The 27010-nt window shown below is 44.9% G+C and overlaps 1 protein-coding gene across 6 annotated transcripts in view; it reads right to left on the minus strand.

The window, feature by feature from the left end:
• Window positions 1-27010, minus strand: part of DPP6 (dipeptidyl peptidase like 6) — a 1780442-nt gene that overhangs the window by 82575 nt on the left and 1670857 nt on the right. For all 6 annotated transcript variants that reach the window (XM_068235887.1, XM_068235889.1, XM_068235888.1 and 3 more), the window contains exons 12-14: window positions 17405-17443; window positions 10302-10409; window positions 8653-8744 (exon numbers count right to left, since the gene is read on the minus strand). In XM_068235887.1, coding sequence (XP_068091988.1) covers window positions 8653-8744; window positions 10302-10409; window positions 17405-17443 — 239 coding nt within the window. The remainder of the gene's footprint in view (window positions 1-8652; window positions 8745-10301; window positions 10410-17404; window positions 17444-27010) is intronic.

Genomic DNA, 27010 nt, shown 5'->3' on the forward strand with positions numbered 1-27010 from the left:
CGCGGGGACGAGCGGGTATCGATCCGCACGCATGCGCGGACGAGCGGTGACGCGCCGGCATCAAGCTGCTGGCTCGATACCGGCGCACTACCTGCTAGATAGTATGTCGTGTATGCCCAGCATTAAGGCTTGTTCACACTGCAAGCGATTTTGTTATTTTTAAAGTGCGGGTGATTTTACAAAATCGCCCTGAAAGCGCTTACACAATGATTCTCTATGAGATAGTTCATATCTAAGTGGTTTGTTTCCGATCCGTTTAGATAAGCGGTGCTTGAGCCATTTTTTATTCCACCTCAGTAGAAGGTATAGGTAAAACGCAAAACGCTCACAAAACCGCTTTGTGGAGCAATTGCATTCGCGTTTTTAAGAATAAATACATTGTATGTATTCTTATCCCGGATCAAAGAGTTCACTTCCTGATTGATGTCAGGGAGTGAATTACCAAAACACTCGGGAAAAACGCGTCGGAAACTGCTAACCACAAAAAAGAATCGCCCACCAAGCGCCGGGAATCGGAAAGAAAAAACGCCTCAAAATAAGCCCACCGCGGACAGACACACAAGCCGACCGCAACGTGAACAAGACCTTAGTGTACTTACAATTCATGGGGCTGTGATGATTTGCTCAGCTGCCTGTGCAGGCAGGCAGCCTTTTGACCATTGTGTAGGTTTGCATGCTGCAGGACTCTGGAAAGAAGAGCTTCTGTCAGTTTTGCAGCTTGTGCTTGCAGAGGAATTTGCATACGTTGTCATGCAAATTGCCTGGCCACATTCATTGGAGGCGTGTACTATAAGTACTATGTCTTTCCCACAATGCTTGGCTGGTCATAAGGATTTCGTCCTATGTAACACTCCTGGTGGGGTGTCAGCCTTACTCTCTGTTTGAAGATCAGCTTAGAGTAATTCCTGGAAACTGTGCTAGGCAGATTTCCCTAGTGCAGTTAGGATTGTTTATCTGTTTTGTTTGTCTGTTGCGATTGTCCTGTCCCAGCGGTGGTCGATAGGAAGTTGTTCTGATCTCTGTTCTTGGAGCATAGCTGGTGCAGCGGTTGCTACCAGCTATCTCTTCTGTTCTGCCTCTCTGGATTGCGCTAGCCACTTTTCGCTAGCGCTGTGAATCCTTCTGTTCTGTCTCCTGGGATCGCGCTAGCCACTTTTCGCTAGCGCTGTGGATCCTTCTGTTCTGTCTCCTGGGATCGCGCTAGCCACTTTTCGCTAGTGCTGTGGATCCTTCTGTTCTGCTACTCTGTACCTGGATCGCGCTAGCCACTTTTCGCTAGTGCTGTGGATCCTATCTCTCGCTTGTCCCTTTTTTCGTGTGTCTGTCTTGTCTGCTACGACCGCTTGCTGGAGGCTTGGTGAGGTAACCGTTAAGCAAGCGTTCGCGTCCTCTTTTTCATGTTTGTCTGTCGATGGTTAGTTAGGCGTGCTTGTCTCTATTGTACTTATCACATGGAGACCGCGCATAACCGCGTGCACTGTTGCGAATGAGTGCGGTGTTCGCGGTTAGCTAGCGTTTGTTATTTTCCGCATCTTCTCATTGTATTATTTGCTGTGCCTTTGCTACCCTCGTATTCTATTCTGATCTGCCTTGTGTCACGTCTGGCGATCGCACCTCTCGCGATCGCGTTCCTATTTCATATCTGCTGTTGTGTGTGCGCGGTCGCGGGGTGGCGACTGGATTGGCGCACACACATACAACCTGTCCCTTTGCTCGTTCTCATTCGCAATCGCCTCTCTTGCGATTGCGTTCTGCGCTTCGTACAATTCCTGTCTGGCATTTGTGGAGGTACAGAGGATTGGTTCCTCTGCACTCCCCAGCGCCATCTGCCGACAGGAATTTCCCTCTACAGGTGCGTAGCACCTTTTGCTGGGTGCCTGCAATTACACGCTTGTGGAGGATTTCCGCCGTGTCAGCGCACGCGCTGTGCGCTGATCACGGAGAAAGTTCCACAATCGTTACAGTATGACCAGCCAAACCCAAAACCCCAGTGTAGACGGAATTTCCGATTTGTACGATTTTGTCGAATATGGCTCTTGTACCTTTAAGAGATTTAAAAAACTTGAACCTGAATCAGCAGACTAATTTTTGTCTGAGTGTACGAAACTGTTAGCGAACCCTGAATTCCAATGCACCCCAGTGTCTACCTGGGCCCCCCAAATGGTCTACATTCTGTTGGGGGGCGAAATGTCAATGTGGGCTTATGATGTGTTAGATCATACCACCCTGAGTCAAAGACCCCTGGAATTCTTGGCCTTTTTAATTCACAATTGGCTGAGATTACCTCAATTACCATACCCCCTTAATGAGTTGTTGTCAGCAGCTCAATCAGCTGTTCCATCTACTCTTTCATCCATAAAGCAGCCATCCAAAGCCTCTAAGTCTAAACGTAAAAGATCTAGGAAGGCTTCCCAGCGGAAAGATCCGTTGCCCATAGCAACCACAAATAAAGAGGTTATTTCTGTCAAGTCTGAAATGGGCAAAACCATGCAGTATGATAATGATGTTTATAATGCATCTGCTGATCAGTTTCCAGGTTTTTTGCCCCAATCCAAAGCTTATGTGGATCCTGCTATAGGTAGGATCGCACACTACATTAAAGCAGTTGAAAAATCTGTTCTTGTTCCTGAACTCCACCCCTATGGAGATTATCTGGATACTGGCCTGTTTGAACCTCCATTTGCTTCCTGGGATGTTGGGGCCTTGCTGGAGGAATTCGATTTTGATTGGAAAGCCTTTTGCGATTTTTACATCGCAAAAAGCGAAGATGTCTTGAATGCTTGTCTTGATTCTATGTACCTTCTGATTGATTCTGATGAATGTGACAAGGATGATGTGGATCTGGTGATCTATGTATGGCAAATGATTTTGGATGAGTTGCACACACAACAACCAATTGATTCCAATAAAGAGACATTGTTGTCGGATGATTGTTCCTGCCTTTCTGGGGTAAAGCATGAGAGTCTTGACTTTGTGCAATCTGAAATGAATGAGTATGCCGCTGTGGTTGATTCCTGTGCGAATCCTGAAGGATTCTCTCCTGACAGTGTGCAGTTTGAATCTGTGCGATCTGATGCCTGTTTCTCGGATGTTCCTGCAGATTGTGATCGGCATGAGTCTGCCGGTTTCCTCAAGGATGTGTGGGATCCTTTGTCTTTTAGAAACAGATCTTTGAGATCTTCCATCTGTGACCCTGCTATGGGGAAAGTTTCTCGACTGTGCAGCGTCAAAAGTAAAATTAATATGCCTAATAAAGTTTATCCTGTTGTTGTCGCTATTTCTTCTGCAAATGATTCCCTGTCTCACCCTGTTCTCACCTGTAAGGGCCCGTTGCCTGGAGACAGTTGCTCCAGTGTTGTGGTCCTAGATGCCTTGCAGTCTGCTCCGCAGATCGCGGAGGTTTGCGCTATGGAAGCATCAGTTTCACAACCTAAAGTGAATTTTGATTCGCAGGTTTTGCGTTCTGATTCCTCGGATTCGACATTGTTAGCCGAATCTAAGAGTGAGACAGCGCTTCGGTTTTGCGAATCTGATGCTGAACCTTCTTTGCCTTATTCGGAGACGCTTTCTCTGAGCCTGCCCTGTACCATGAATAACAAAACGATGTCCAATCACACTGACATTTGGGAGTCCCTTTCTTGCTTTGAAGAAAGTTCTGACTCTCCACCCTGTACTCTGGATGAGTCAATATTGCCTTGTACAATATCTCCTGCCCTGCCCCTAGAGGCTCGTCTAGGTATTGCTGCTATTTTTACCTGTCTTTCTGCAGTTTTGGAGCTGCAAGCTAGTTTGACTGCTACGCAGAATTCTGGGTGCAGCGAGATTAAAGTTAGGGAGTCAGTGTGTGGTCCAGTGAATATTCCTATACGTTCCACTCATGATGATGAAATTCAGTCTCAGTTTATGGTGGAACCTTCCCTGGGACATCTGCCCTGTTCTCAAAATAAAGTTCCAGTTTTGCCCTGTAACATGGATAGTACAGAATCCTTCTTAGAAAACTTGAAAAATGATGTTCCTGAGGTCTTGTTTGATGTTCTGGAGGTCTCCGAGTTCCTCTCAAAGGGTGCAGAACTTGTAGGAGATGTCTCCTGCCCCCCAAGTCCTTCTGAGGTGTTACCCTCTTCCGTAGGCATTGCTGCCTTGCTGGCTACCTTTTCAGCTCTGATGGAGCTTCACTCATATGTAGTCAATGATGATATTATTGTCACAGAAATTTCTGAATTTGTATCCGAGTCCCTGAAAGTCTTGATCTTGTTGGGTGTCCTCGTAATTCTGAATTCGGAATTGTCATTGGTTCCATGGGGGTTCTTGGTAATTCTCCATGTGAGCCTGGTGATTGTTCTGCCCTCTTGGGATCTCTGTGGAGCTTCAAAAGGTTCTGGGAGATTCCGGGAGAAATTTTGCTTGGTACCCTGGATAAGATCAACGGTGGCTTTTGTGTTGTAAGGGACACTTCAAACAGGTATTGTGGCGGGTTTGGTGTTTTCGGAAGCTCCTTGGAAGGTGGTGGGTATTGTCTGGAGGGTGTCGATGGCTTCTTCTCTGGCGTTCACAGTCCTGATGGGTGTTGTGCTGAGACTGGTAGTGCTGATGGGCATGTTTCGGTGGCTTCTGTTTCCGATGAGGTCGGTTTCGGGTGGACTGACTCTGGAATTGGACCTTGTCGGGCTGCCCCGACCTTCATGAGTCTTCAGTTTGAGTCTGTTGCTAATAGCAGTTTTGAGGGTCGTCTGGAATTCGACCCTGGAGGGGGGGGGGGGTACTGTGATGATTTGCTCAGCTGCCTGTGCAGGCAGGCAGCCTTTTGACCATTGTGTAGGTTTGCATGCTGCAGGACTCTGGAAAGAAGAGCTTCTGTCAGTTTTGCAGCTTGTGCTTGTAGAGGAATTTGCATACGTTGTCATGCAAATTGCCTGGCCACATTCATTGGAGGCGTGTACTATAAGTACCATGTCTTTCCCAAGATCAGCTTAGAGTAATTCCTGGAAACTGGGCTAGGCAGATTTCCCTAGTGCAGTTAGGATTGTTTATCTGTTTTGTTTGTCTGTTGCGATTGTCCTGTCCCAGCGGTGGTCGATAGGAAGTCGTTCTGATCTCTGTTCTTGGAGCATAGCTGGTGCAGCGGTTGCTACCAGCTATCTCTTCTGTTCTGCCTCTCTGGATCGCGCTAGCCACTTTTCGCTAGCGCTGTGGATCCTTCTGTTCTGTCTCCTGGGATCGCGCTTGCCACTTTTTGCTAGCGCTGTGGATCCTTCTGTTCTGTCTCCTGGGATCGCGCTAGCCACTTTTCGCTAGTGCTGTGGATCCTTCTGTTCTGCTACTCTGTACATGGATCGCGCTAGCCACTTTTCGCTAGTGCTGTGGATCCTATCTCTCGCTTGTCCCTGTTTTCGTGTGTCTGTCTTGTCTGCTACGACCGCTTGCTGGAGGCTCGGTGAGGTAACCGTTAAGCAAGCGTTCGCGTCCTCTGTTTCATGTTTGTCTGTCGATGGTTAGTTAGGCGTGCTTGTCTCTATTGTGCTTATCACGTGGAGACCGCGCATAACCGCGTGCACTGTTGCGAATGAGTGCGGTGTTCGCGGTTAGCTAGCGTTTGTTATTTTCCGCATCTTCTCATTGTATTATTTGCTGTGCCTTTGCTACCCTCATATTCTATTCTGATCTGCCTTGTGTCACGTCTGGCGATCGCACCTCTCGCGATCGCATTCCTATTTCATATCTGCTGTTGTGTGTGCGCGGTCGCGGGGTGGCGACTGGATTGGCGCACACACATACAACCTGTCCCTTTGCTCGTTCTCATTCGCAATCGCCTCTCTTGCGATTGCGTTCTGCGCTTCGTACAATTCCTGTCTGGCATTTGTGGAGGTACAGAGGATTGGTTCCTCTTCACTCCCCAGCGCCATCTGCCGACAGGAATTTCCCTCTACAGGTGCGTAGCACCTTTTGCTGGGTGCCTGCAATTACACGCTTGTGGAGGATTTCCGCCGTGTCAGCGCATGCGTTGTGCGCTGATCACGGAGAAAGTTCCACAATCGTTACAGGGGCCCCCCAGTGATACTGATGGGGCCCACAAACGTTTACACCCCTTTCTTTTGCCTCCCCTTGGTGCGCTCCATAGCCCTGGGGCCCATCTCACAACAAGGGTCCTAAAACAAGTGTGGCCATCATGATTCGTCACACCCATAACAAGTAGCCACAACAACACCTGCTGTAAAGGATGGGCCCCTGTATCTGAGGAAGAGAAAGTTGGTAGCTGGGGTCCCACACAGCTCTGGGCCCCCTGCAATCACAGGCGCAGCTCCCCTCTAGTTATGCCCCTGGCCTTTATTCAATTCACTTTTTCTTCTGAGTTTTCTCCTAGGAGATATTTTTCTTCTTTTTTAATTTATCTTTTCAGCACTCTGCAATTCAAAAAGTAAGTGAAAAAGTACTGTTAAAATTATTCTTAGTATTTTCTGGCTTGCTGGTGGCTGAAAGTGGACCTGAACTCAGAACTTCCTCTCTGCTCTAAAAGATAAGAAACAGCATAATAACCTTCAAAGAAAAAAATATGTTTTTGTTACAGCTGTTAGAAAATCTGCAACAAATCTGTAGTTTGTCTACTTACTGCTTTCATGAAAGCAGACATGGGCTGACATCTTGTGTTTACAAATGAGCTGCTTAGTCATTTAAAGCGGATCCGAGATAAAAATCTAACTATAACAAGTAACTTGTCTATATATCTTATGTACAGTTTAGATGGTTTACACAGGAAATCTGTCTGCAAACAGCTTTACTACAATATGATTATTTCTTGGTGTGATACAGTGACAGCAGACATGTTGTTTGTAAACATTACACAGAGGCAAGCTTATCTGCACCATCAGCACTCAGGGCTGGTGCACACCGAGCGGCTTTTTCAACGTTTCTGCAGCCGCTTGCGGCTGCGGATCCGCTTGGTCAATGTATCTCAATGGGGTGGTGCACACCAGAGCGGGAGGCGTTTTGCAGAAACGAAAAATGCTGGGGTGAGGCATTTTTTGGATTTCGGAGGCGTTTCTGCCTCAATGTTAAATATAGGAAAAAACGCAAACCGCTCTGAAAAACGCCTGTTCAGAGCGGTTTTGCCGGCGTTTTTGTTACAGAAGCTGTTCAGTAACAGCTTTACTGTAAAAATATATGAAATGTACTATACTGAAATCCGCTGCAGCAATCCGCAAAACGCTAGCAAAACGCCATAGAAAAATAAGAAAAAGCGTTTCAAAATCTGCTAGCATTTTGCGGATCTACTAGCGGTTTTTGGTGTGCACCGGGCCTCAGACTTTGAAAAATACCTAATCCCCCCTCCTCCTCCCCTCTGCCTCTGAAATCTATGGCTAGTAATACCAGAGGCAGGAAATTTGGGCGCATGAGGCAAGTGGACAAAAAGGGCGCCGCCATTCACTCCCATAATAAATATCGTTTAATGGGCGCCCAACAGGAAAAAAGGGCGCCGGAAAAAAATAACGTTTTAAAAACGGCGCCCGGAGACTTTTAATGTTTTATAACTGCTTCTCATGATTACACATTATTTAATGATTTATAATTTTTTAAACATTATTTTTAAACGAAAAACAGCACAATATTTTTTAAAACGTTATTAATGCTTATCACAGGGGGGTCTTAGGTTTAGGCACCACCAGGGGGGTCTAGGGGTTAGGGGTAGGTACAGGGAGGGTTCTGTATGAGAGTAGGGTTAGGTATAGTTTTAGTAAAATTCTTATTAATGTTTTATAAAACGTTATTATACATTTCACTTTTTAAACAGGGAAGATTAACCGATTTCATACACATTATTTAATGATTTATAACTTTATAAAACATTATTTTTAAACGAAATATAGCACAATTTTTTTTAAATGTTATTCATGCTTATCGTTTAAAACCCTGCGCCCTTTTTTCCTGACGCCCTTTTTTAACGTACGATACCTCCCCCTCCTCCTGCCCAGAGTGAGCTCCCCATGAGCCCTTGCTACTACCAAGGCTCTCTGAAAACTGTGGGTGGGGCTTGTTTAGTTTATAGGGAATTAGAGTATTAAAACAAAAACAAAAAAGTATTTGGCTTGAGGAATTCCCTATAAACTATAGGAAAGGAACACAATTATGCAATGAGTAAAAGTTCATCTTGGATCCACTTTAAGGAGAAATAAGGTGAGATATTTCAACAGAAAAGTTTTGAGAAAGTGTGTTATAAATAACTTAAAATAAGTTAATCTTGAATAGAGATGAGTGAATCTGTTGAAAACAGATTTGCAAAACTTTTTTTTAAGAAACTAATTTCTTTGCAAGGCTTTGTGAATCTGTCGGCGAACACCTGATCTGCTTTTGTCCCTGAAATTATGTGCAGGTGACAGAATTAGGTGGTAGGGTTTGCACCGGGTAGAGTTTGCCTTTAATGTAAAGTTTCTCTCTACATATTTTTTCTTTTGTCATATTTGGCTCTATTGGTATGGGGTGAAATATGGCAGGAGAAGAGTAAGCAGTGTTTCATGCACAGGAAAATGTGAGGTGTGTGTATTTCAGCCAGAGGATCAGCATGACAGCTAGGGAACCAGAATGTTTTACAAACTATTCAGCATCAACAGCTTCAATATTTCTCACAGGTGGGGTGTTCAAAGTGAGGAATATACTTACATCTTCTGATTTTTTTCATCATATGCTAAAATATCAGTGACATCCCAGTCTCCTGATGTGATGGATTGAAGGTTATCATTGCTGTTGTTAGCCTACAATATAACGATAGAATGAGGTTACAATTAGTCTTATTTCACAGAAAGTAAGTAAGCATGAATGCGTGTAAGCAAGGCCTTCTACATGCAAGAAACCATTCTCAGGTGCCACAGTGTAAAAAGGCATGATTTCTTTCTAACTGCTTTTTAATACCACCACTTGTATATAGCCCTGTAATTGGTATTGATGCAATTTTCCCCTTGGTGCAAATAACATTCTCTTTGAGTGGAGCTGGCAGGGTGTCGGCTCTGGGCCATGCCTTTCTCTCTCCTTAGTAAGGCGTATGCACGCTTAGAAGAGCCAAGCATGCACGTTTATTGTTCAGTAACAGAACAAATACTATGAGGGGTTTGTTCAAAATAAGTAAACTTTATTAACATACACAAAAAAAGTTCCAAACTCATTTTCAATGCAGCCAAATAGGTTGTATTATTCCAATACAAATAACATTTGATGTATAGTGCTGTTTATGACCTCAACGGGCCCTTTATCAAGCTTTTAGACATTGGAATATGTTATTCTTGCAAATGTATATGTATATAATACAGGGTTTTCAGTAAGTCAGTGCCAGGAGTGTGGAAGATGCCATGCCTGCAAAGGGCAACGGTGTATTATATACATTTGCAAGAATAACATATTCCAATGTCTAAATGCTTGATAAGGGACCTATTGAGGTCTGAAACGGACTAGTGTCATTGCCATTATACATACATTTGTATCTACATTGGAATAATGTACAGCGCAACAGAATATGTGGGCCCCTCATAAATCAATAATAATAATAATGCAGAATATGTGGTTGCCTTGTATAGTATGGCACTGAAGGGTTATCAGGGCTGGTGCTACCATGGTGCTACCACAGGTGCAACATGCAACATGGGCAATTGCCCCAGTGCCATAAGCCGGCTCCTGCTTTTCCCCCAGGTTTCCTTCCAATATAAGTGTTGCACCCCGGGGCCCCTGCAGAGTCTTTGGCAGAGTAGTAGTCTGACCTGTCACAGCAAGTTCACTTCTCTGTCTTCTCTGTCAGTCTGTGGTTCCATGCTCTCCCATCTTCATCCTCACAGGGACACCTCTCTTCTGTGACCCGGTGCAGGTTATAATGTAATAATATGGGTCACAGAGAAGACGCAGCCAGCAGTGCAGGAAGACCGGGAGCACAGAGCCACAGACTGACAGAGGAGTGCACCGGCCGGTACAGGTGAGATGCTACTTTGCTGAAGACTCTGCAGGAGCAAACGTTAGGCGGGACTCCATTGGAAGGGGAGGTCAGGTCTATTAGGGGGTGGGGAGGGAATCAGTCAGGAGGGACTCCAATTTTGCCTCCCATATGTAGCTAAAACTGACCCTGAAGGTAATTATACAAGTGAGGAGTAAAGAGACACAATTCAAAACTCAGGTCCAATATCTTATTGGCTACTTGGAGTGTTTTTTTTTTAGTATGAACAATGGTGAACCTTTAAGCAAGTCAACATTAAACACTCATCTGAAGGCAGCATGCCTTTATTTCTGATGCTGTAGATGACAAGTGGAGACAGTTGAGACTATAGTACCTGAGATGAAGAAACGGCGATATGATGGAACTTGCCGCGGCCCAGCTGTGGAATCGCTCTCACGAAGAAGAGCTTCCTGCCATCCTTCGAGAAGATAGGCTGTTCATTCTAGTACATAGAGAAGATGGAAGAGTTAGCATTCATGAGGCGAAAATCAATAGCCTAATGGTTCAGCTAAGCACTTGAGGATGAAGGAGTATGAAAAACAATTGCACATTGTTAACTGTTATTACCAGCATGGTCTGGGTAGTTCTTCTAGAATAACAATAGATCAAGGCTAATCTGTATTCACATTGGTGTCACTAAACACTGTCAGATTAGCTTTCATTTTAATTTGATCCTATTGAAGCATAGGAGCTAATCTGTGATCAATGCTTTGCTTGCTGATCCGGTGTTGTAAACATCTGACGATGGCTTTTCTCAAGCCGTAAAGAGCAATTATTTTGTCTCTTCCAGAATAAATATTTATTAAAGCAATCCGATACAGCTAAACAATATTATTAGTGTATGTACATCATGTCAGATTATACAACAATGCCTATACTCCTGTTCTAGTACACCAGCAGTGCCCCTGCCTGCTATATGTTTCATCTGGTCCTAGTAACAGGAAGGGGGGAGCTAGTTGGACACTTATAGCAACTGTTTTATAATCAGACACTTAATTTGTGAAACTTATTATTTGCAGAAAGTATTTCAGCCAAATGGTATAAAAATATATATTTTTTTTATTACCCCATACATATAACTACACTGTTCCACTACTGCCATCAGCAGATGAATCTTGGTACTGCATACCATCATTATATGCCTGGTTATTTTATCCCAAACATATACCCACACTGTGCCACTACTGCCACCTGCAGATAAATCTTGGTACTGCATACCCTGATTATATTCGGTACAGGCGGCCACCTACTAGCAAACAGGTTTCATCCTTGTGTATAACAATGTGTACAATACTGTAACATTTAATAACAGAAATATGTAGTAATAAAACAGTATTGTAAATTTAATACATAAAGACAACTTTGTATCTCCAAAATGATGTAACGTGATTCATTTGCAAGTAGGGGACTGTCTGTACCTTGAATTTGTTTGTAAGTTGAGGGCGAGGCCTGGGTTTAACCTGGTGAAACTTCAGACAACTCTGGATTTGGACGTATAGACCTCGATTCATAACGCATTACCACATGCGGTTATGCAGAAAACAGCTGACTTTGTGCTTGTGATTCCCATTCAACAGAATCAGAATCACAGAGCCCCCAAAACGCTACATGCAGTGCATTTGCGATTGATGGAAATCGCAGCCGCTGCAGTGTGAATGTATCCATAGGGATACATTGTAGCTGCGCTTCGCTGAAGAATCGCCCCAATATGAAACATCGCTTTGCTGATCATTTTGGAGGCGATTGCTCTGTGATTCCCGATCTATTGAACGGGAATCACAACCACAAATCGCACTGAATTGCGCGATTTTGCCCGCAGAACTCTATTGCGGAGCAGAACGCGATTGCGAGCAAATCGCTGAGTGTGAACCGGCCCTTAGATTTGATGCTTTTTATTGATTCTAACATCTAATCTGTGAACATTCAGCAGAGTATACTCCTCTTTACTAGCATCTGAGGGTAAGCAGCATCCCAGCTGGCGATTAAGCCACAAAGGCGCAGATCAATGACAACAGTCTGATACTATTAAAGGAGAATTCTGCACTGCGTTGAATAAAAGTATTCCCCATTGCAGCTGTTTTTTAAACATCCTTTTCCCCTTGTTTGCATTCCACTTTGAGGCTGCTTACACACCAAGACGTTACAGGCGCACGTTAGTGCGCCTGTAACGCTCCCCCAACGCACAGCAATGTAACACAAGTGGGCTGTTCACACAGCCCACGTTGCGTTACATGTAATGCTGCACGTTCGGTGCAAAGTGCAGCATGCTACGGCGTTGGAGCGGCTACAGCCGCGTTAGACTGTTTGCACATGCGCAGTGGGGGGCGGAGAGGAGGCGGGGAGAGCCAGCTACAGTAGCCGCGCACATGGCTACTTAATATTCACTGCACTGGCGGCAGCTGATTGGCCGGCGGGACCACGTGATGCGGAGTGTCTCGTTTCGCATCACGTGGTCCCGCTGGCCAATCAGCGCCACTCTGGGAGACATTATAGGAATCGAGCCGCCTAACGCGGCTCACTCTACCGTCGGCTCTTGCAGCACCATACGTTGTGTTAGGTGCACATTATGCGACCTTAACGTGGCACCTAACACAACGTCTTGGTGTGCAAGAAGCCTTAATGTTCAGTAATATCTGCGTAATATCTGCCTTTTCTCTCCTTGTACAGTTTGTGTTTCATGGCATAGGTTTAAATGTCCTCAGAAGGTCTTTCTACAGCTTCTGCTTTGTTAGCAATCAAAAGAAAGTTCTCCGAGGCAAAATCCAGCCATTTGATTATCCCACAAGGTGACTCCACTATCTTTTGGAACTGTCAATCAAGCAATCTGTCTCTAGTTATCTCTTTGACTAATTCCCAGGCATTATTCAGAAAGCTGACTAGAGACAGACGGAAAAAAACATTCAAGCTTCTGCTGTTCATGACTTTTGAAGGACAATTGTTTTTAAAAATAGCTACATGTAACAGATGTAATTTGTGATCAATGCAAGGTTATTGTTGTGCATTTTTATAGCGCTCACGTCTTTCACAGTGCTTTTGTAGTCTTGACACTAACTATCTGTCAGAGGAGCTCACAAAATGGCGCAGGACCAGCACCTATAAAAATGGTACAAATCGTCATTAGCGGCAAGAAGTTTAAATTGTCTAGCGCCCGCTATTTATCAGGCACCATAATTTAATATCCTTGCGGCTAATCACGGTTTGTACTATTGCCACCTGTGGCGGCAGGGAGTAGCTAGAGGCAAGGGGGGTATCATTAAAGTTGAACTAGAGTGAAAAATGTAATATTTTAAATATGTGCAAACATAGACAAATAAGAAGTACGTTTTTTCCAGAGTAAAATGAGCCATAAATTACTTCTCTCCTATGTTGCGGTCACTTACAGTAGGTAGTAGAAATCTGACAGAAGCGACAGGTTTTGGACTAGTCCATCTCTTCATAGGGGATTCTCAGACAGGCTTTTATTATTTATAAAGATAATCCCTAAAAAGGATATAAACAATGATGCTGGCCAGCTTCCCTGCTCGCTACACAGTCTTTTAGCAGTTGGACAGAGCAACTGCCATTCACTAAGTGCTTTTGAAAATAAATAAATCCCTGAGAATCCTCCCATGAAGAGATGGACTAGTCCAAAAGCTGCCGCTTCTGTCAGATTTCTACTCCCTACTGTAAGTGACAGCAACATAGGAGAAAAGTAATGTATGTTTCATTTTACACTGAAAAAAACATACTCCTTATTTGTTTATATTTGCACATATTTTACATTTTACAATTTTTCACCATGGTGCCCCTTTAAACAGCGGGAGGGGGGAGTAGTCTAGGGTTAGGCAGCAGGGCTTATAGTGGATAGGTTTAGGCATACGTAGAGGGAGGGTTCAATGTTAGAGTAAGCAGGGGGTTTGTATACATTACCTGCTCCCGGGCAATCCGTCTTCTCCACTTCCTATTTAGTTTGAATGAGTCTGGAAGCCAGCCAATCACCATGCAGCTTCAGTCCCCGCATGGTGATTGGCTGGCTGCAGGACTCTTGCAAACTAAACAGGACGTGGAGAGGAGACGGGATCGCCGAGACCAGGTAATGCATGACAGATGATACTAATGACATCTTATTACTAAGGTTATTTAATGTTTTAGGACATGTTCAAAACATGAAATAACTTTAGTAGCAAGATGCCATTATTGGCATCACTCTGCGCTATTTTTGTACAGTGCCATTTTTGAATGTACCCAGGAATACCGCCCATGAGGTTAAACTATCCTGAAGCTGCTTCCTAATTAATCCTGACCCAATGTGACCCATGTGACATTAATGAAAGTCTGTTGAGTCTTGAAGACCCTGGCTGTTCGGTACATTACATTTTGTATTTTCAAGAGAGGCAAGTCAACAAACCTCTCATTTTAAACAGTTTTTAATGTATGTTATACCTTTTGGCTGTCTCCAAACAATAGTTACTTTTTAGGGAGATTTTAGTATGTAGTTTTTTTTTATTTAATCACAAGAGCTACTCAGGAGGGCAACTACTAGAATCCCAAAGTTCCTGAGACCCGAACCAGAGCAGAGACTGGCAATTTGTAACTGGCAACATATAAAATGATTATTATTTTTTTTTATCATTTTATATGTTTTGGGGATTTATATCACATTATTTGGCTTCTAGTTTTTACTTTAGTCTTCTTGATCTCTGGTGTTTCTGGAGGGTCATCTTGTTCCTATCTTTGAAGTTGAACTGTGCCATCTTGCACCAGGGGCGTATCTGGGTAATATAGACTAGAGCCTATGGCAAAAACTTAAATTGCCCCCGATATCCATTTGCGCACCATATCCAATTGTGCCCCATATACATACTGAAGGTGTTTCTCCAATATTGATAGTCAGAGGTACCCCCAGTATGCGTAGTGAAAATTAGCCCATGGCGTTGTGGCGCCCATGGCACAAGTCATGCCTGCACACCTCTAGATACACCTCTGACTTGCACCAATTAGCTACACACAGCATTATATCTACCTGCCAGAGTAAGCCATATTTAATGTCACATGACAGACTCTAACCAAAACTATAATTTTCTATTCCCGATTCTCTAAGCATCGTCTAAATGACAGCACCGTGGTTTTAGACAGCAGGCTTTCAGGTTGTGTGAAATAATGTTTTATCTGAGACGTGGTAAAGGAGTTGCTAAATTGGATGTATTTTACACCCGCTTAGCAAGCTGGAGTAGCTCCCGCCACCATATACACTTCCAGAATAAGTGCACCTTTGTGAATAAAAAAGTAATTGCAATGCCGATCCTTATACTGTACCTGGCTGATTCAGTGGCAGCATTCCAAATCATGCCTTCTAAGTATCATATACCTTCCAGTAAATCACACACAGCAAGTACAAAATGTTATGTGCTGAGGACTAGCAGAGAAGAGAAAGGGTAGAAAAGTTTTCTATGCCTGTTCTTAGCGCCCTTATCATGACCCTCATTCATCTTTGCAGGCAGGTCTGGCTTTTCCATAATTGCACATTAGGCAATTGCGTAAGGGCCCTACACTTCAATATTACTACATATCTACAGGAGCTATGGGCCAAGGTGTGAGTTTCATGTTGGGTGACCCTCAAACATTCTATACATAAACCATGTGGCTCCTGCGGGGGACTGGAAGTTATGTAAGTCTATGCGCCAGGTGTGTTTTTAAACTGACTGCCACAGTTTTACATGTTGTGCATGCGCGGAAATGTATTTTAGCAATATGCTCCTGTGCATGTCCTCGATTCGCCAACAGGAAGTGAGCATCACAGGAAGTGAGCATCACTTCCTGCTTGGCCTACCGCCAGATGGAGATTACTGCGTACTAATGCGGTAATCCTCAAAGGCCTGTTTTTTTCTGTGCCAGAGTGTGCTAAAAGCCACAGGTGAGTCGCCTCACTTGTGGCTATTAGCACACTCTGGCACTTGTATTTGGCCTGAGGAAAAAGGCATGTACCCACAAAACGCGTTGCTAATGCATAATAAAAATTCATTCAACAAATGAATTTGTCTTTATCAAGGTAAGCCCCCTCACTTTTTCTATTTTATTGTCTTGAACATAGTTTTATTACACCTGGGCACGTCTCTTTCTCCTGTCTTGTGCCTTCTTCCTCCATTTTGGAGGGGTAATTCACCCCCTGTGAACCCTGGTGGCTCTTCACCACTATCCAGGGTCATTGCTTTGTTACAAGAGTCTGACCACCTCCAGCTCTGTCTAGACACCAAAGTGGACTTGGGTTTGTGCATCTCCACCTGCCTTCAGTGGTTGGTTGCACCTCTGCGACCCACGTTTGTGAGTATTTCTTGCCTACCACCCTTTCATTACCATTTGCTGTGACATACTGCACCATTTGGGCTCCCGTTGTCTCTGTGTTTTTTCTTTTTGTAGGGTGTTCTTATCACCCCAACAGTCGCACGCTAAATAAATTGGCTGCTAAAGGGTTAACACAAAGTCTACGTTAAAGAGAACATGTGTGACGTTACAAAGCTCAAAAAGTAAATACTTATCTAAGGAGAGGGAAGCCTCTGAAATCTCCAGAAGCTTTCCATACTGTCCTACACCATTGCTCGGGACCTTCTGGAACATTCGGGCCGCGCTCCTCTTCTGACACGAGTGCTGTCACACACCTGTGCAATAGCAGAGAGCTGCTCATATACGAAGGAGAATGCGGCCCTAATGTTCCTACCAACAAGCCCTTGTCAGAAATCTTCATAGTGTCCGTGTTTGGCAATGGTGGGCCGAAGGACGGTGTGGCAAGCATCTACACAGGGCCGGCCCTAGACTATTTACCGCCTGAGGCAAAAAAAAAATTCCGCCGCCACCCCCCCCCCCCCCCGGTGGGGGGCGCGCTCTGGGGGGCCGCCGAGCTGGAGGGGTAGCTGGCAGGACGGGGGTATTGGGCCTAGCGCCTGGGTCCCCCGAACTGTGCTACCCTCCAGCCTTAAATACAAGCAGCCGCTATGTGTAAGAGGAACGGGCGGGGAGGACACTCACCTCGTTCCAAGCGTGCGCTCCACTGACGTCACTTCCTGCAGCGTTGCAGGGAGTGACGTCAGTGGAGCGCACGCTTGGAACGAGGAAGAGGTGAGTCCTCCCCGCCCGTGCCTCTTACACATAGCGGCTGCTTGTATTTAAGGCTGGAGGGGAGCGGAGCATGGGGGACCCAGGCGAGGGAGGGGGGGGTCCGACCCCCCTCCCCGCCGCTAGGCCCAATACCCCCGTCCTGCCAGCTACCCCTCCAGCTCGGCGGCCGGCTCCCCGCACCCACGGACGGGCGGGTGCCGCCCCTGGTATTTTGCCGCCTGAGGCAAAAGTTTCACCCCGCCTCATGAGCGGGCCGGCCCTGCATCTACAGGATTACTTTTTGTGCTATTTGTTGCCCCAGATTCACTTTGTTTTTATGGCACAAAATAAATGAGTTTTTTTTACCTGTCGATGTAACCAGGCTTCACTTTCGTCTTCATGTTTCTAGTAAAAAAAAAAAAAAAATATCTGTAGTTACTGCAAAAAAATGTAAATTTGTAATAGCATGAGGATGGAATGTTTTTTTTTAATCTAACATAGTAGCTATTGTAAGTATGACTTATCTATGTGAGCAAACCTGACATCTGCAGAGATAAGATGATTTTCATATTTGGCATTACTGAGGACCATGAGTTTTACGGCTCGAGGTCACTTCATCAGCTTAGTAAAATACCAGATAGGTAGTGGGGTGGAGCTTGGAGGCATGGTGGAGCTTTTGAGGTGCTGGAAATTCTACCACATAGTCCTAGGTGCTAGTTTATTTTGGTATTTACATGAGTCCATTTTCTGAAGGTAGGCTAAATATCTGTCAGTATTTAGTCACCCCTGTTTGGAGCAGCGACCACAATCTACCTACAAGGCCGGGTGAGGATGGTACTTCCTCACATGCACATTTCAGTGGTTGCTTGGAACACAAACCAAGCCATACTACACTAAATTGGGCTCTCTGTGTTTCTGTGACTATTTATCCCTACAAGATATGCAGTATACTTCCATGCTTTAAAACTGCAAACTTCAATTTTTGAGTTGATGATGATGACCTTATCTGTTGGAGCGGTAATAATGTGCCGACAGAGAATCTGCTGATACTGTATATTTGAACCCCTTTACCACCTCCATTTTAGCACTATCTGACCACTTGCATTGTTAGTTAGTGTATGGGAATGAGTGTAATGCCATCTGAGTGTTTGGTGTGAAGAAGACTCCCAAGTTTGTCTGCCTTGGGACAGTTTAAAGAGGAACTGTAACCAAGGATTGAACTCCTTCCCAATCAGTAGCTGATTCCCCCTGTCTCTTGAGAAATGTTTACATTTTCTTGAATAGATCATCGTCTGTATAGCTGATATTCTAATGAAATCCCTCCCACAGTGTGATGTCAAGACCTAGGTCCTGACATTTTCTTGTCTTTGAACCTTGTTGCATTGTGGGAAATAAAAGCTGTTTCCAACTGCCAAGCAACCAGTATCCCCCTCTGTGCATATGTATATGTTTATCTATAAAAAAAAAAACTTTTAGCCTATCACATTGTGTGCTGGCACTATCTAGTTTTTTTCATGTCTGCTAGTAGTAAAGATGATTACGTGCAGGCTCATTGTGGATCAAACAATATGAATAAATGACATGGCAATTATCAATCATTTGTTGATCTCTCTTCTTTTTTTTTTCTTCTCACTTTACAATGTATTGACCCCCTCCCCTTTTTTGCTTTTGTTCCCCTTTAAGTAAAATGTGCTGCTATAGTACATGCAAATTACATTTTTTAAGCAACAGTAAGTGAGGGCCTGAGGGCTGGGCAATGGCTTCTTGTGGCACAGGATTGAAAGTCATCCTTTTTAGATGCGGCAATGCAGGATATTTCAGTGCTAGTCATTACTGCCAACGGGGAAATCACTAATGATGTCCAAAAAAGCGGAATAAATCACAGAAAGTTTCTAGTGTAAATGAATCTGTTCCAGCTGCCTAAAGGGAAAAAAAGGCTTAACAAGCCATTGATAGACCTAGCAATGTACCGTAAGTAACAGTATCTTTTTTTTCTTTAATCATTTTTCAAAATTCACTTTAAAGGATACCCAAACTGACATGTGACCTTTACTGATAAAAAATTCCAACTATAAAACACTTTCCTAGCAGAAATGGCTTCTGAGAGCAAGAAAGAGGTAAAAAGGGGAATTTCTTATCAGTGAGGGTCACACTGTAGTCACTTCCTGTCTGAGTCAGGACCAGTGCCGGATTACCGACCAGGCAACAAAAGCAGTCGCTTGGGGCCCCATTCAGAGTCAAAGGGGCCCCATCAGCACATAAACCAGCCCTTGCCATCCTGTCAGCGGTGGCTGGATGGTATAATGGTTAAAGAGACTCTGAGCAGTGCAGTAACTATGGAAAGATGCATATCATATTAAAGCTCTCTTTCTCCTCTTTCCAATGATATATAAACAGATGCTCTATGCCTTTTAGTTTTCGATATTTTCGCGATCGAAATCGCGGCCACAGGACGACTTTTCTCAAAAGTCAGCGGTGGCTGGATGGTATAATGGTTAAAGGGACTCTGAGCAGTGCAGTAACTATGGAAAGATGCATATCATTTTAAAGCTCTCTTTCTCCTCTTTCCAATGATATATAAACGGCTGCTCTATGCCTTTTAGTTTTCGATATTTTTGCGATCGAAATCACGGCCACAGGACGACTTTTCTCCAAAGTTGGCAGCTCGATTCAGCACAATGCAATGAAATATAAGGAACCCAGGGGGATATAATTACAAACATCATGCTGGTAGGTGTGAGGATGTAATGAATGAGTTGTGGGTATGCTTAAAGGCATATCCACAGGCACTGCTTGGAGTCCCTTTAAGGGCTCTGCCGCTGACACAGGAGACCAGGGTTCGAATCTCGGCTTAGCCTGTTCAGTAAGCCAGCACCTATTCAGTAGGAGACCGTAGGCAAGTCTCTCTAACACTGCTACTGCCTATAGGGCGCGTCCTAGTGGCTGCAGCTCTGGCGCTTTGAGTCCACCAGGAGAAAAGCGCGATATAAATGTTATTTGTCTTGTCTTGTCAAATGATGCCGTGCGCTGCTGATTGTCTTTAGAGCCAGGCTCTTCTCCTAGGTCCCCCTCCTGCTACTGTGCGCTCTGCCGCTGCCCACTCCACCCTCCCTTCCCACAGAGAACCACAGCTGCAGCAAGAATGATAGCAGCAGATGGCAAACGCTCACTCACCTATCCATGATCCAAGCGATAGAGATCCCGTCATCTGAAACCCATCTGTCTCTTCTACAGTGCAGCCGCTCGCTCTGAACTTCCTGATTCTCAGATCAGACAGGAAGTAGGAAGTAGTAATAGTAGTAGTAACAGAGCGGCAGCACTCTAAAGGAGACAGATGGGCTCCGGATGACGGGACCTCTATTGCTTGGATCGCAATAGGTGAATGTGATTCATCTGGTGCTGTCATTCTCCCCCACTGCGGCTGCCTTCTCTGCTGGACTATTGTATTCACTGGGATGGAGGCTGCATGGTGGCTGTCTAGTTTGGGAGGAAATTGGTTGTTCAGTGGTGGGAGTGGTTATGTAATTCTGTCTGGGGAACGGCTTCCGGTTTGGCGGTGTCCAGAGCTTTCTGCTATTGCCAGGCTGGAGATGCAGGGGAAAAGTGCTGCTGCTGTGATATCTGGCGCCCTCTTCACAGGGGTGCCCCAGCCTCTGAGTGCAAATGTCCCAGCCATTCATCTCTCACTCTGCATTTTGCCACTGCTATTCCCTGCATTGTGCACCCACAGAGGAAAGTGTGCTGTTGCCCATAGCAACCAGTAGCTCGGCTGCCCGGTGTGTGCGGCATATTGCTGTGCAGCTGCATCTTCTGATTCTATTACGACATGATGGGGGCGGGGGCCCAAATCAGTTACTTTGCTTAGGGCCCCATTTAGCCTTAATCCGGCTCTGGTCAGGACTGAGTCAGCCACTTACATACCTGATATTTAACTCTTTCAGACAGAGAAAGAAAAAAAGGAACACAGCATAGTTATTTGTGTGCTAGGCACTGTACATACACATTTCTATATCATCATGTCACATGTCAGTTCGGGTATCCTTTAAAAAATGCAAAACAAAATGTATATTAACTGGAAACAGAACTACAAGCTGATTTAGGTGATGGAAAAAATATATTAAAAAATAAGTGTATTTTTAACAAGTGGTGGCTTAGAGGTTCTTAAAGCAGACCTGAACACAGAACTTCCGCTCTGTTCTAAATTATATGCAACAGCATAATAATCTTTAAAGACAAACATTTCTTTGTTACAGCCGATACAGATCCTGCAATAAATCTGCAGTGTGTCTACATCCTGCTTTCATGGAAACAGACATATTGTTAACGTCCTGTGTTTACTAATTAGCTCTCTGCTGAGGCAGTCATGTGACACAGCTGATAGATCAAATTCCAACGTGTGCTTAGTCACAGATGAGGGGAGTTAGATAGGCTGAACTCTCTAAATACATACAGAGTGCATTTCTCTATGTTTTCCTTCTGTCCTGTGCAAGAGTTCAGGTCCACTTTAAAGTGAAAGACCACTTTCATTGATAATTGCTACAAACACATGACAGAGCTCTCTGCAAGACTTTCTGCAATTTACAAGTTTTATATAATTTCAGTTTTCAGTATTTCAATGAAGGAGCTTCCAAAACTGGCTGAAGTCGAAATTACTCTTTTTTCAAGCCTGTAATCTGTATTTTCTGTGGTAAATTACTTCCATCTAGTTGCATGAGTAATAAGCTTGGTACTTATTCTCCACACCTGCAGTAATCCACCGGCAGGCAGCAAACATGGACGCTCCCATATCACAGTCTCTGTTAAGAGCCATGCTGAACGTAACTGCATTTTTCACTTAATAGGCCACTGCAGCTTTAAGGCCTCGCTGCAGGGCCATCCAACTCAGAGCACAAGTGATTCCCCTTCCCCCCCTTTTCTCCCCACCAACAGAGCTGAGGAAGCAAGCGTTGCTTGTGAAACAGCTGTAAGACCTGCCCTGTTCACTTGTGTCTGTCTTGTTGGGGATGAAATAAAGCGTGAACCATTGCAAGTCCTTGGTGCTCAGACCCTGTTCTTCTGCAGTGCTAGATTCAACAGAGTTTTATGTTGGTGGGGTCGTCGGCAGGTCGCAGTGGTGTTTCCATGGAGCGGCCGTTGCATGTCAGTTCACGAAGCCAGTCTCCGTGAACAGCCTGCGAGCCTCTAATCGCGGCTCGCAGGCGAAATGTAAACACGCAGGGAAGAAATCCCCGGTGTTTACGTCACACGGCGCTAAGGAGATCGGCGATCCCCAGCCTCTGATTGGCCGGGGATCGCCGGCATCTGATAGGCTGAAGCCTATCAGAGGCGGTACAGGATGGATCCCGTCCTGTACCACCCATAGAGGAGAGGAGAGGGAGGGAAGGAGAGGGAGGGCAGGTAAGCACTGCGGAGGGGGGCTTTGAGGAGCCCCCCCCCCCGCTAGGCACACGTGAGCGGCGGCGATCAGACCCCCCAGCAGGACATCCCCCTAGTGGGGAAAAAAGGGGGAAAGTCTGATCGCCCTGCCTGCCTGCTGATCTGTGCTGGGGGCTGAAGATCCCACCCAGCACAGATCATTGAAAAGCCAGCCGGTGCTAGTGGTGGTTAAAACAGTGAATTTGTGAGAGTTTTTCAAGCAAAAGTACTTTAGAAGACAATGGGCTTGAGTCACAAAGCGGTGCAAACTGTTTAGCACGGGTGTGCTAAACAGTTAGCACATGAAGTGCCGTTCGCAGACTTTTGCACGCGCAAAGTGCCTTGATTCGTGCGATCGCGGACTTTTGTGCGCGCAATGTGCAGCGAATCGCGCGAAACGCTGCAAATTGCGTGCGCAAAAGTCCGCAATCGCGTGAATCAAGGCACTTTGCGCGCGCAAAAGTCAGCAAACTGCACTTCACGTGCTAACTGTTTAGCACACCCGTGCTAAACAGTTTGCACCGCTTTGTGAATCAAGCCCATTCAGTTCCAAGTCAGAGGGTTGCACTTCCCGATTGCACACAGAAAATCGCAAAACAAAAACGCTTACAAAAAACGCAAATCGCTCTAAAAATGCCTGGAGTAGCTTCACAAAATTGATCATAAAATAGCTTTGCACTTGCGATTTATAGTGTGAAACAGGCCTTATGTGAAGCAGCTTCTTATAAAAACAGTTTTTGTGGTTCTCGGAAGGGGTTGTTGTTGCTCTCCCAGCCTGATGTGGGGAAATCACACCACATGCAGAAGGATCACTCCCTTCTCTCCCCAGAAAAGTAACTGATGCTTCCAATGCCTGTTCCCTGGAGTGCGGTGGCATCCTGGTTAGGTTAATAACTCACTGCCGTTCTGCTGATTATTATTATAATGAGAAGACCTTTCATCTGCTGTCACTGCTGGTGAGGGATCTGCCCATGTATGACCACTGTAAAATGGTCTGTTTATCACAATTAGACATGTCATGTTTCTGATGCATTTCTCCGGCAGTAATAAGGCTTTCTGAATATCTTGTTTGGCTGAACGGAATAATGACTTGCTGAGTGTGCAGCCAGATAGCTCGCAGGAGGAATCTCATTACACCACTTCACTCTTCACTTGCTGCACTGATTTAACGATTAGCGCGTTGTGTGTGTGTTACTTCTAAAAGCAATAGCTAGCCCTCACTATAAGCTAGAAACCAGTGCTGTGTCATCAGTTCTACTTGTAAAAAAGCGTAATGAAGACTTGAGCCACAAGGGGGCAGCTCGATCACACAACTAGCTCTATTTACAAATGTGTATGTGGTGTGTATGTCTGTCTATGTACAAATAAAAACATCAGTTTGCACTTGCAGTGGATCAAAATGGATCCATTTAAAAACGATCCATTTTCTACAGTTTTGTACTTTTTTGTAGCACACATTTCCAATACGTTTTAACGTGTGGTAAAAATGTATTGGGTGTTTTTAATATGGTAATGTACTTTTTTTGACCAATAGGAAGGAATTGGGAGTGGTTATGCTGTACCAAGAAATTTTTTACCTATATGGCCTTGTTTAATGTACCGCTTTATTTTTAAAGTACTGTTTAATGTTAATGTACCATTTTACATGGTTACATGTTAATGTTAATGTACTGAATGTTAATGCGAGACTGCTGGTATGCAATTGGTTAATGTACAGCTAAAATACCATGTGGTTGGCATGTTTGCTCTGCTCGAGCTCTGCTGTTAACAGGAAGTCCGCTTAAATGACGCTAAGAGGAGGAGCAGGAAGTTAAGGCAATCCGCTTTGGCATAAGTTTTGTGTGCCAAGTTTGGAGACTTTCATTGTCTCCGTGGGGATCCGCTCTCCGGAAAAAAGTTTGGACTCCAAATCCAATGGATTTGTTTTTATTTGCAAGTCAAGATGGCCAATGTTTTTAACATTACGATCCATTCCTCCATTTTTGTCCGCTCCAAAAACCGTACGGAATGGGTATGTTTTTATTGCAGGTGTGAACCGGCCCTAACACTTTAACTTTGAATTTTGTTGCAAGTAATTGAAAGGATTCCTGGAAACCTTCTTCAAATGGCAGAGAAAAAAAGAACAAAAAATCCACTGACCAATTTGCAGAAGCAAAATCACAGATTCGGTCATACTGTTTACTAGGGATGAGCGATTGGGAATTTTATACTTGATCTCGCTGCAAATTGGGCCTTCCTCGCTCATTGTGGATTTCCGCAATCAGAGCCAGACTTTTTGCCGCCTGAGGCAAACTTGTGAGATGCCGCTGCCACCCCCAGTATAATTATCCCCCCAGAATAAGCCTGAAGGGGGTAGCAGGCAGTAAGGGGGGCAGAAGGCACAGTGGCAGGGAGGGGGGGGGGTCGGATCCCCCTCCCTCACCTGGGTTCCCCGATCGGCACCCCCCCAGCTATTAAGCAAAGAAGCATAGTACGATCAGGCAGCGGGTAGGGATGACTCACCTCTTCCATGTTCCAGCGTGCGTTCCACTCTCATCACTTACTGTAATACCATCCACTTACAGTACAGTGGGCGGCATCGCAGGAAGTGATGAGAGTGGAACGCACGCTGGAACGCGGTATAGGTGAGTCATCCCCACCCGCTGCCTGATTATACTACGCTGCTGTGCTTAATAGCTGGAGGGGGGTCACAGATCGGGGGACCCAGGTGTGCCTAATACCCCCATCCTGCCTGCTACCCCCTCCAGCTCGGTGCCCCTCCCCTCCCACGGCCAGACGGGCGCCCCCCCCCCCGACTTTTCCGCCTGAGCAACCGGCCTGACCCCACCCTATGGGCAGTCCAGCCCTGTTTGCAATATTTGCATTAAATTCACCGGCAATTTTTGGGGCTGAATAGCATTGAAGAATACTGCCAAATTTAGTGGTTAATAGCAAAGCTCCCATACATTCTAGAGACACCAAATTTGCTGGGTATGTTAAGGAGAACAGTGGGAGCAAGGGAAAAAAATATTTTTGAGGGAACCGATTGATAGACAATTTATCTATACCAGCCCACATGGTGTACATATCACACAGTGAGCTGGGCCCAGGGTGAGCCAAATGACAGCTCACCCAGCTGCCGCTCAAATCCCCAGTAGAGTTAAATACTCCTCCGAGTTGTAGCAACTTGCAGGGAGATGTAATTTGGGGTCTGGACATTGCCCTGCACACTATAGCAGTACTTCTAAAGCGGTGCCTAGTTTTGAACGCTGGGCGCCGAAACCACCTGCTTCACTCACATGGTCCATAAAATGAGGGGCTCTGGAAGAGAGGCCCCCTCCCCCAGAGCACTTGTCCTTACCATAGACAAGGGGTTCATCCCCTGCTTCGGTGCCCAGGTGGAGGGTGAGGGTAACTACCACCATGCCTGTGGGTGTAGGCCTGGGGGGGAAGGGTTAAAAAAAGATTTAAAAAAGAAATACAAAATCCCATCCCAATATCCTTGAAAATGTCCCACGCCAATATCCTCTCAATGGCCTCAATTCTGGTAGCTATGTGAGGTAAATATTTTTTGTAGGTAAAATACCTCATGAGGTATTTTCCTCTTTTTTAGCAATTCTGAAAGATTTTCTGCATTTCCGAATATATGAGGTAAAACATGAAGTAAATGCATAAAGTGAGGTAAAACATGAGGAATTTCAGTGGTAAGCATGCAGTGAATAAATAATAGTAGTCTTTCATTCTCTTCCATAAGTTAGGATGGTCTTTGGAAGATGTTTTTTTTTTGAGGGGGGAAGGTGTGAAGGTGTATCTGATTATGTACAGGCTAACCAGCAAGCTCATGGTGAACCAGAACTCATTGGAGTGTTTGATTATGTAGCAACCTATGAAAAGTATATTTATAGGCATCCCTTATAGGAAAAAAAATCCAGTAAATATTTGGAGTTTTACAGTATTTCTACTATTCTTTTGTATTACACAGCCTGAATAGGAACAACACTAAAACAGCAATAGGGACTCCATTAAAAACTGCAAAACGCATACAAATTGACTTTACCTCCAGGTACAGGCAGGTCTTAAACTGAACAGTAAGTTAGGTGATAACCTACCCTCCTAATAGCTATCTTCGAAAAAATTATTGTGAATGACCTCATAATAATTTACCTCATGAGGTAAAACATGACTAAAACCTACCAGAATTGCTAAATGTCATTACCTTATGAGGTAAATTACTTCACATGAGGTAATTTGTTTGATAACCCTACCAGAACTGAGGCCATTTGACTGAGGCTCCTCAACAAGTGATGAACAGTACCCATACACGTCCCACCGGCACTTGCTAAAGTTAAAGCAATCCCCGGCAAAGCATAGCACCCACTACACCCTGCCTTGATACCCCTGGCGACCCTTACACACGTCATACTGCCACACGCTAACTTCCACGCACTCACTACCTAGCAGGGGTATAGTGTGTGGAAGTGCAGCGTCTGTAGGGGTCGCCAGGGACAACATGTGTGGGTGCTGGTCATCTCTCCTCCGGGACCTTCATTTAATCAACATACCGAGATAATATATCTA

This window comes from Hyperolius riggenbachi, chromosome 5 (genome assembly GCF_040937935.1).
Source record: "Hyperolius riggenbachi isolate aHypRig1 chromosome 5, aHypRig1.pri, whole genome shotgun sequence".
Classification (NCBI taxonomy): Eukaryota; Metazoa; Chordata; class Amphibia; order Anura; family Hyperoliidae; genus Hyperolius; species Hyperolius riggenbachi.